The sequence below is a fragment of the Lupinus angustifolius genome, chromosome LG16 (assembly GCF_001865875.1).
Source record: "Lupinus angustifolius cultivar Tanjil chromosome LG16, LupAngTanjil_v1.0, whole genome shotgun sequence".
Classification (NCBI taxonomy): Eukaryota; Viridiplantae; Streptophyta; class Magnoliopsida; order Fabales; family Fabaceae; genus Lupinus; species Lupinus angustifolius.
This window is the reverse complement of record NC_032024.1, coordinates 14,448,033-14,459,768: the sequence shown is the minus strand read 5'-3', so window position 1 is coordinate 14,459,768 and position 11,736 is coordinate 14,448,033. Positions and strand designations below refer to the sequence as shown.

General features: G+C 28.5%; 1 protein-coding gene across 1 annotated transcript; it reads right to left on the bottom strand.

Annotated features, from left to right (window-relative positions):
- LOC109329149 (ras-related protein RABA4d) lies at window positions 6,866-9,826 on the bottom strand. Its single transcript, XM_019562823.1, has 2 exons — window positions 9,390-9,826; window positions 6,866-7,428 (listed from the first exon to the last, which is right to left on the bottom strand). Exons 1-2 carry the CDS (start codon window positions 9,614-9,616, stop codon window positions 6,978-6,980), a joined length of 678 nt encoding a protein of 225 aa, XP_019418368.1. The 5' UTR covers window positions 9,617-9,826; the 3' UTR covers window positions 6,866-6,977.

Here is an 11,736-nt window from a genome sequence, read left to right as displayed (position 1 = left end):
GTGGAAGTGGGAAAGATTTGCCACGTGGGGGTAATAATTGTATTGTAAAAATGACCCGTTTGAATTTTGGATTGAGCGGGAACTTTGCTTCAGTAATTTAATATATGTTATTAGTACTCATTAACCATTTATTATTTGGTATTCATTCCCCAAAAAATGGTATTAGTGGGGTTTGAATTTTCAATTAAGTTGTATGAAGATTTTTCCATGATTAATTAATTTATTATTATTACTTTCATTTTGCAAAAATGTCTATTATTAGTTCATTATTACAACATTTTGACTATTCGTACAAAATATTTTTACTGAACATACACTTAATTATTCGAAAGCGTAAATCTTATTTAGATGTGGTATATTTTAAAAATAAAACGTTACTATCTTCAGTATTATAATGTAAATTTTAATATAAAAATTATGCATTGTCAATAGTACAGCATTCAATATTTTTTGTATTATTTTTTTGAGTTAATAATAATTAAAGATAAATTGTATATGATTAAGTGATAGTATATAAAATTATACAGTATTAATGTATATATTTTTTTCTTTTGTAACTTGTGTGATTTGTTGTTTAAGCATTTGCTTTAGACGATTAAGCACAATGATTAGTCAAACTTGTAATTTAAAAAAATATCACAACAGATAAAAGTTGAGTTTAAACGGTAGGATTTAGAAGATAACAATATTCTAAGTCATATTGAAAACTAAAATATTATCTGGCGAAGCATGATACTAATATCAAATGATATAAGATCCTTATTGCCATTATAATTCCACAAGTTATGGATAATTATACACACCATAAAAGTATAACAAATCAAAATATAGAAATGTACTTTTATCACACCTTTAAATTACTATTTTAATTATTAGTCAAATTCACATTAATTATGCCTACATATGTATATAGATTGCTTAGAGGAATATTTTATTAATTTGTAACATAATAAAATATTTATAATCTTTATTTATTTATGAATAGCTTTACAAAATATATTTTTCTTCCCAAGTCCTCTTAAACTTTAATGGTTAGTGAATTGATTTCACTATAAATATAATGCTAGCAATGAAAAATTCTACCACTTGCAATTTATTTTAACTTTTATTTTTTTTATGTACTACTAAGGTTATTTTTTGGGTGTATAATTGTCTCTCCTAATAAATGTCACTTTCGAATATCAAACTCTTGAACTTTTGATCATCGTGAGGATATAGTGAATCCTTATATCACTAGATCATCACTTTATTGGTAATTTCAATTGTTAGATCATTATTATTTATTATTTATATATATTAATCACTTTTAACTATTAATTTATTTATTATTTTTTTCTCAATCGATCTAGTGTTTTGATGGCAGTTTACATCTAGCTATCAATGGGAGTTAAGTTACATTGTTGTGAGTTGGATGACAACCATTCATTTATTTGTCTATTAGTTATTTAACAATATATTTTATTAAATACTAGCATCGTATTTGTGCACTTGCACTTGTCGTTTTTTGTTTATGCATAATGCATAAATAATGTACATATCTATACTATATATAAAGCCAAAACTTGAAATAACTTTTATCATGGTGTAATTTTCATTTCTATATTGCCCTTAGTATTATTTAATTTACAAAAAAACTATATAATCATAAGCAACTACTACCAATACATTAATTAACCACATATCTCACCTTAAATTAAACATTATCGTAAACACAAAAAATATAATATAAAGTACACCGAACACAAAAATGCATTTTAATTCAAAAAATGAAATATATAAAAATTGAATATGTAGTATCACACAATATTCGTCAGTAGGCACGAAGTGCTTGTACACACTAGTATTTTATAATGTCAATAAATCATGTCTTGAACCATTATATTTTTTTCCATTCATATAGTTGCAATATTAATATTAGTTTTTTATGATATATGTAGAATAATAACATTTATATATGCATTGGTTTGTTGAAAGTATGATTATAGAAAGTATTTGATTCTAAAATAACTCAATAAATAAAATTCAAATTGTATGGATAACATCTCACCTCTATATATATAAATATAAGGACTTCTTTTTACATCATATTTTTTGTGATTACGTTTAGAATTATTATATAAAGTCATAAGGATTTTTTAGCATATCTTTTGAATGCTTATGTTTATTTTAGATTAATGTTCATTGTGTATAAATATTTGAATATATTTTTAGCATTCAAATATAGTATAATTAAATGACATTTATTTGATTATGTTTTAGCTAATAATCATTGTATGAAAATAACTCATAAATTAAAGATTCATTTATATTATTTGGAATATCTATTTTTCTATACAATTGTAATATTTTTCTATACATATTTTCCTATTAAATATGTCACTTTTATAATATACATATTTGAATTAATATTTTTATTGTTTGAATTAAGTTTATTCATATGCATTATTAAATTCATATGTTATGGATAACTCAATGTATTAACAATACGTTATTGTTTACCTTAATTTGTAGTTTCAAATATTTTATTAAAAAAATAATAAAAAGTCTAATAATTGATTTGTTATTCTTATATATTCATAATTAAAATACATATATTTTTCATGAATATATCTATCATTGTTATCTTTTAACTAAATAATATAATGATGGTAATTAACTATTTTGAAAAATTTCATTCGTTATATTCTCATATATATATATTCAAAAATTGTTATGATTTTTAACATTCTTAATCTAATATCTTTAATATTCTATTTATGTTATACTTATCATTATTACTACCTTAATATTGTCAAAGTAACATTACAATATTAAAAGTAAACACTAAACCGTGAACAAAATATATTTATAATGCGTTATAATGTATACAACTTTGTAAATCTTATGATTTCTTTTAAGAAAATAGACATAAAAGAATCAATTATGTAATCACAATAAAATCAAATCAAGGACATAGTTTTTCAATAATTTTAATAAAAATAAGACTATTATTATATTAATTTTAAATTGGGACTCATTATTTTATAGTATTCGTTGATTTTATAATTGATATTATGTGTACATGTATTAATTTTTAGTTTTAAATATACTAATAATGTTTCAAATCCTTGTGTATTAATTTTACTATTATTGTTTTATCTTATTTTTATATAAAATGATTTGATGAACTATTATGATGTAATAACTTTTTAATCTATTTGAAAAACATATTAAGTTAGGATTTGACGGGATATTTTTTTATGATAATTTTAATTAAAATAATAAAAATATTCTCATAATTAATTTGTTGTTTTTATATATTCCTAATACAAGTACTAATATTTTCTATGAATATATTTATCATTGTTATATTTTACTTAAATAATATAATGATAGTAATTAAAGATTTTGCAAATTCTCATTTCTTATATTCTCATATGTTAAACTATTATATATTCAAAAACTGTTATGATTTTTAATCTTCTTAATATAATATCTTTAATACTCTATTTATGTTATCTTTGAGCTAAATGTTGACGGCAGCTGTAGCTTGAGGGATCATTCCATCAGATAGGGTGGTGTTATTCGCAGCGATGGTAGGATTTGGATCTCTAGCTTCTCTACTACTTTTGGTATAGGATCTTCAATTCTAGCGGAGCTGTTGGCTATTGAGTTTGGGTTAAAGCTTGTTTGGAATTTGGGGTATCGGAAGGTAATCTTGGAGAGCGATTGTCTTGAAGCTGTCCACTTCATTTCGGGAAGAGTCCAAGTTCGTTTGGACAGATTGGCAGGAATTATTCTCAGTATTAATGACTTGCTCGAGAGAAATTGGGAGGTTAAAACCTATCATATCTTCAGATAAGGGAATTCGGTGACAGACTTTCTGGCTAAGCTCAACCTTGGATCTCTTGAGACTTCTAGAATTTGGGACTTTCCTCCTGTAGAAGTTCTGTCTCTCTTGGAGTTGGATATTGTCTCTTTGACTTAGTTTTCTTTCCGCTTTTTTTGTGTTTTTATTTCCGAAGCACAAAAAAAATGATGAAACAAATAACACGACCAACCCATAATTCGTGTACACTCACATAGTATTGCAATCTCTAATATATCTATCAACAAAGACAATAATTAAAAGAATAAAAATCATACATGTGAGTGAATTTGAGAGTAAAATATGATAAATTTGTTAAATAAAATATGTGAAATGTATATGATGAAGAAGTTATATCTACCACAAATGAAGAAAAAATTGAAAGAATATAAAAATAAAATCATACTTATGAGTTGGTTTTAATAGTTGAAGATGATAAATTTGTTGTCACAATTTGAGAAATAGTATAAAGTATATCTACCCACTACCAACAAAAACATAAATTAAAAAAATAGAAAATCATACATATAAAATGAAAAATTGAAATATTATTAAGTATATATACCAACAAAGACAATAATTAGAAGAATATAAATTCATACTTGTTAGTAAGTTTGAGAGTCGAAGATGATAGATTTGTTGAATAAAATATATGAAATTTATATGATGAAGAAATTATATCTACCACAAATGAATTTTTGTTGGTTTGAGAGTTGAAGATCATAAATTTGTTGAATATAATTTGAGAAACAATATAAATTATATATACCAACAAAGACAGAAATTAAAAGAATAGAAAATCATAGTTGTAAGTGAGTTTGAGAGTGAAAGATGTTAGATGTATTGAGAAAGGAAGAGACACCCTAAGGAAAATGCATAACATTTTATATCTCCTTTATTATTTATTTAATGAGTTTTAAACAAATAGTAAATGATAGTTTTGATCTTGTGTGTAAGGTTGTATGGTAAGAGTTAAGGAGCTTTTGGAGGGAAAATTTTGCATTAGGTGTTGACATATGCCCTAGGAGCAAAACTTCACATAAGATGTTGACATGTGTCCCTAAGAGTTTTTTTTGTTATATAGTAAATAGATATATAGAATGGAATAAATAGATAGATAGATTGGATAAAAGGAAAAGAGAATGATAAGACATTTTTGTAACCAAGCAAAAAGAAGTGATTAAAAATTATCTTGAGGAAAGAGAAAATTTGTAGCAAAGTAAAAGAAGTGACTATGATGAAGACAACATTAATATTATTTTGTTTAGCCACAAGAGCTTTGGTTATTAATATGAATATTTCAAGTCATTGTAAGACACACTAATATTTAGCTTACTGCATATTCTCTCTTCTTCTTCTTATTCTTCTCTTGTTCTAATATTGTGAAAAATATTTAAGTGTTTGAGAAATACTTGAGTGAGAGTGATATTAAGTGTACTTGAGTTTTGAGATGTGAGTTAAACATAGAGTAAACTTGTAATTCTTTTTTATCATAGTGAGATATTTATTGTTGCTCTTCAATCATAAATGTAGGTAAATTAACGAAATACATTAATTTCTTGGAGTCATTTTCTCTATTATATTTTTTTCAAGAATCTTTCACATCAACAAACTCGTATAAGAGCTCATAAATCTCTTACATACTAAGTTGTACCATCTAAAACAATATTCTTACTATTTTTCCATTACTATTCCCAAGATTTTAATCATAAAAAATACAATCATTCAAGGTACAATATTGGAATATTGGAATTCACTTTAAATTGTGTGATTTAGTATACTTGCCAAATCACCACCACTTTCATAAGTATGATGTAAAAGTACATCTTCAATTATAGCAACCGGCTTTATATTGAAACTTATTGAGTGAATAGTTTTTTTTTTTTTTGTCTTTTACAAAAATATCTCCAACAAACTTATACTTTAATAAAATAAAAGTACCATATTTGAGGATCATTCTATTATTTTGATTTTTTGGTACTTCTGAAAGTATTTTCTTACCCTATAAACAATGAATTAATTCATTTTAATATATGTGACTATCACTTTCAACAAGTGTTGCTTATAGGAATCGAACTCTCTACATTTTTTATCTTTTTAGGATTTAGTAGTGTCTTTTACTGTTAGACCAATACTTTATTGGTGATATTTTGACACATTTACTGTTTTTAAGTATAATTTTTCAAAATCTAAACTAAGTGTCTATATTTTCTCCCTCAAATAGCAAATTTGTTATTACCTTGAACTCATTCCAAGGCAAATTAAATGAGTCTTTTTTTCATTTAATTTTGCAGACATGTCTAAGAAGATGGACATTAGTTTCTAACTTGTTAGCTCTATTTTCATCGACCTAGCAATTTTAAATCAAGCTGAGTTACTAAGTCGTAAAGAGGAATGAGGTTAGCTATAAATTTTTGAATGATTAAGTTAAAGCTTAATATATAATTGTAGGAGTGAAGCATAAATAAGTCATGTATGCAATAACACTTAAAGGTGCACCTTTAGTGATCTCCTCTAAAAAAAGAGTAAATCATCTAGTTCATTTTCAAGATTTTTGCATCCATCACATGGTCCCAAAAATTTGAAAAACTCATTTTAGTGGTAAAGAAATTCTCTTATCTCACTTTTGTTTTAAAGAATTTCTCTTTGATCCACTTTAGTCTATCCGTTACTGCTTACATGTTAACTTAAATCGAGCCAAATAGCAAAGAGACTAGCATAGAGTGGTAGAGAAATTCTTTGTGGACTAAATTGAATTTTCCAAAATTTTGGGGATTAAAGTGATATGAACAATTATCTCGAGGGAAGAAACTGAGTTTACTAAAAAACTAACTACTCGAGAACAATAAAATACTTCCAGCAAATAATAACTTCATTCATCTATTTCAACTGTGGTGTCACAATCATGTTGAATAAGTAGAAACTTGTATTAACAAATGTGAATCCTAAAACTTGAAAGAGCTAAGAGAAGAATAAATGTAATGAACATACACACTAATAATAAATACACAGCCTAAAATTTGGTGATACTTAATGAGAAAAGTAACTACCCTCTTCTATAATGCCAATATATAAAGAGAAAGATGAACTGTGCCATATGCTTCTCAAGAAGAATCAAAATAAACAAAAGCTATGAGGCAAAACAGCACCCACCCTGTTTTCCACCTGCACCCATTTCTTGGCTAGGAACAATTATTCTGCTTCCTTTCATAAGCCCTGCAGTTCCATTCTGATCTGCATTGTCACTACTAGTAAGTGTTTTCTTGCCGTTAATTTTGTATATCTCAGTTAGAATAGTCAGAAAACAAGTTTCAACATTAGTGGACTCAAGTGCTGATGTTTCCATAAAGAATAGGTTCTCTCTTTGCGCAAACTCCTCCGCGTCTTCTGTTGGCACGGCTCTAAGACTTGCCAGATCACACTTGTTGCCGATTAGCATGATAACGATGTTTTTGTCGGCATGACCTCTCAATTCTTCTAACCACCTGGCCATGTGATCAAATGACTGACGCTTGGTCATATCGTAAACTAACATCGCTCCAACAGCGCCACGATAGTATGCACTAGTAACCGCCCTGTACCTGGAAAAGAGAAAAACAATTTGAGGGTTACAATAGAAAATAAAAGCTTATAACTCTACAAGCCTAATGCTAACAAAGTTAGATAAATTTTAAAAAGAAATCATTCAGGTAGTATCCAAGTATGATGCATACAGTGCAGAGGCCTAGGAACAAATTAGTTAAATGGTTCACTACAGGTTAGTCATAAAGGAAGTCGTGTAATAATAACATAAAAAAAATAATCATGTACGAATTGCTTATTGAATTCGGTACCACGTACCATGTAACTACGGAACAAACTGTATATCCAACTATGATGTGAACAAAGCAAAAGACCAAGAACATACTCTACATTCAAGCCAAAACAAAAGCAGGCAAAATAACTTTAGTTATTTATATCACATGGCATCCAAAAAAGGGGGAAATCAAAATATGAAAAATTAAAGGAAAAGACCAAGACCAACAGACTCTATGACGCTTCAGCAGTTGCCAACTGAGAACATCGATCATCTGAACTTATACCTTCGGCTAAGAAATAGGATAGGGAAATGAAGACGGTTGAAAATTTTGGATGTTAATTTCTATCTTACTGTGAATCCAAGCAGTACATATTGACAGAGTGGAAATTAAAATAACTTCATAAATGAAGGAAAAATGAGAAGAAATTTGCAAATTAACCCACAAAAGTCCCTTCCAAGAATATGATATTCAAGAAACCAATGTAAAGTGCAATTTCTTACAATGCACCAACCAATTTGATTCCGAAATCAGAGAATTGTCTGCACGAAATTCTACTAAATCCGCCATCAAACTCTCTAGATAGTAATACTAGGATTATAGTCATATCCACTGATTAGTAGGCTACCATTTGTTCAATCTCATGAAAATACTACAGCTAAGGCTGCACTTATATGCTATTCTTGAACCAACCACCATAACAGTTAACATACATACATTTTTAGAAAGAAAGAGAATTCAGTCAAATGATTTCTTTTGATGTTTAAAATGCTATTCCTGTATCATATCAATAACCCATGCCATGCAAAATAATATGATTCTCGAAACCTTCTTCCCACTCTTTTCTCTTACCTTTTCAATTTTGTTGGCTACGCAATTGCACTTAGATACCAAAACAATCACATGCATTCTATAAAATCAATAAAGCTACTTAGAATAATAAAAACAAATAAAGGTGCGACAGTCTAGTAGAATATCTGTCCCCTTCAGAGCACTTTGTGCAAAAGTATTAATGCAATTTCGTACTAAATAACATTATCCTTTTACAGGTCTCTCTTACGAGAATGTCCCCAGAACCCAATGATCTCTTACTGGTTGGTTTTTGCAGTGTAACCGAGGGAATAGAAAAGTTTGGGAGCCTTAAATACATTCACGCGGTGATTCTAAAGTATTATCTTTCTCCCCCTTCCCATCTAAAACCTGACTAGCAAACAGTCTCTAAAGGTCTATTTGCGAGTTAAGTTTTGAAAAGAAAAAGAAAAAGAGTGAAGGCTTCAAAGCCAATTACAAGTTATTTCATGGTCCTGAAATCTTTCTTCTCCCTTTGTTTCCTCTGAAATACAACTTCCAAACTGAAAATTCCCTCTAAATCATAGTTACCTACCACTTTCCAAGTTACTATGGCCCCTAAGTTGTTATCATATGACATGAGGATCACAACAACTTACTTAGTTACCAAAACAATCACATGCATTCTAAATCAATATGACATGAGGATCACAAGTTCGAGTCAGGGAATTAGCCTCTTGCAAATACAAGTAGAGGCTTCCTAGTTCCACACTTCCCTCGGAGTGAGGAAAACATGATTCATTTACGAATTGAGTTTCGGAAGGGAATAAATGAAATACTTCTTTCCCTTCACTCAAATTACAATTTGATCCAATAAAGTAATTAGAATAACCAAAACAACATGTAACATGTGCATTTTTCAACAATCAATATTATAAAAAAAAATAATTAAAAACCTTTCTTGTCCAGCAGTATCCCATATCTGAGCCTTGACGGTTTTATTATCAATGATGAGAGTCTTAGTCTGAAATTCAACACCAATTGTTGCTTTGGAATCAACATTGAATGCATTCCTCGCAAAACGTGCGAGCAATTGAGTTTTTCCAACCGCGGAATCACCAATCAGTACAACCTTGAATACGTAATCAATTTTCTGGTTGTAATCACCGTACAAATTCGACATTATCACAGTTTCTTAACCCCTCTAATTCTAATTCTAACCGATTTAATTTAATTGAACATCTATATAATTTGGAACATAAAGCCTCTCAGATCATTCATCATGATGATAGTGATTATTTTTTCATTGACCCATCAAAACAATGTAAGAAGAAATTGAATTTGAAGATGAAGAAGGTAATGGCAGAGCGATGGGAGGAATCGTTTGTTCTCTCAGGACGTAACGTGATTTACACGGAATAGTTATCATTAATTAATTAATTATTGTATACTAATAAATATTGATTTTTATTATTAGTTGATCAATATTAATTATTAGTTTATAACAGGAATTATTACATACTTGAAAAATATAATATATTTTTATTTATTTCATGTGCCGTATTTGAGTGTTCAAATATAGAAGAAATTGAAAGACTGATAGAATGGATAGATTGAGAAAAATAATAGATAGATTACACAAGTAGTTTTTACTGGAATTAGATATATGTATTGATTAAAGCATATTGGAGTGTGTATAAATTTTAAAATATGATGCATATTTTAAGAGATATTTTTATATAAATTTGGTAAATTTTTACCAATGGGTATTAATGACATGATTAAATAGTGAAAATCACAATATTGAATGAAATTGCTACTCGCTTAGGACAAGTCAGTCTCTTTAAAATGTTTGTGTTACTATCCTTCTAGCAAATTAGAAGTAGAGTCATCCTTAAAATAAAAAAAACTTAATTGTTACTGATACTATTTTATTGAATGATAGTTTTAGGCGAAGATAATTACAATTACTCATCTAATCCCTTTTTATATAAGAGTAAGAGGAAAACTAATCCTAACTAACTCTTCGAGTACTTATATTTAATTGAATCACATGTTAAAAATGCTAAAATACAATAACAACTTAAAATACAAGTTATGTAAAAATTGCCCAAAGCTGGTTCAGCTATCACGACCTGATGTGTGGCCAAGTGACTTGGTCAAGTCGTCTTGGTCATGGCCTGATGTATAGCCAGGTGTCTCGGTTAGGTTGTATCGGTCATGGTCCATTTTGTGGCTTATTTCCTGGGCCTGGTCGTTTGGGTCGCGACCTGACATTTGTCTCGGCATGTCAGTCATTTTGGTTAGGTCTAGCCTTCATTTGGCTCGGTCATCCTTGATAAGTGGTGTTCATCTTGTCTCAGTTAGGATGGGCCAACTTGGCTCAGTTAGTGACCTAGTATTCTCGGTCACGTTGGGCCAACTTGGCTCGGTCATTGCCTTTGTGTTCTTGGTCATGATGAGCCAACTTGGCTTGGTTATGGGCAAATTTTAGTTCATGCATAGGCAAATGATCTTGAGTTAAGTTTCTTTATTTGATACGAACTCTCACGAATTTCAGTAAACATCCAATTATCTATTGTAGAGAAAATTTATCTTGTATAAGAACTGTTGAGATGTATTGTTGTTCCCCTTAAACAAGTTATTCAAGTTGATTAATATTAATGCCTTCATATTGTTGGAATATGTTTTACTTCTAGTTGGAGCATAATTAAGGTTGTATTAATATGTGTGCTATGTTAGAGTAATATAACAAATTTGTTTATTCAACCGTCAATAATTATTAAAATATAAATTGTTGATAATTTATTCATAGTGTAAAAAACTCTAATAAGTATACAGCTATATTCCCTTTAAGATATCATTTGCAAAACTGAACTTTGATTAATGGAGTCTTGCAAATTGAGTTTTTGGTGAAAGTAAGTTTGGTGAATTAAATTTATATCTGATTACGGATGAATGTTATTTGGTTTGTGTCATTAAAACTGTCAACTTTAGATATATAATAAACTCTAAATTCTAAAAAAAATCATATAATTCTTTTCAAGTGTCGCGCCCCAATTTTCGGCTGCACGACTTTGTTTAGAGTCGCCACTACATTTTATAGTTAAAAATGTAGAAAAATCTTTTAAGCCCAATTACCTTGGGCTTTTGGATTTTTGATATCCAGGTTCGGGAGTCGGTTACAAGGTAGGGAAGCTATTAGCACCTTACCCGTCCGCCTTAAGCGGTACCCTTCATTAAAATATATATTATTATTATTATTATTATTATTATTTATTAAATTGTCTGATTAATTAGTTA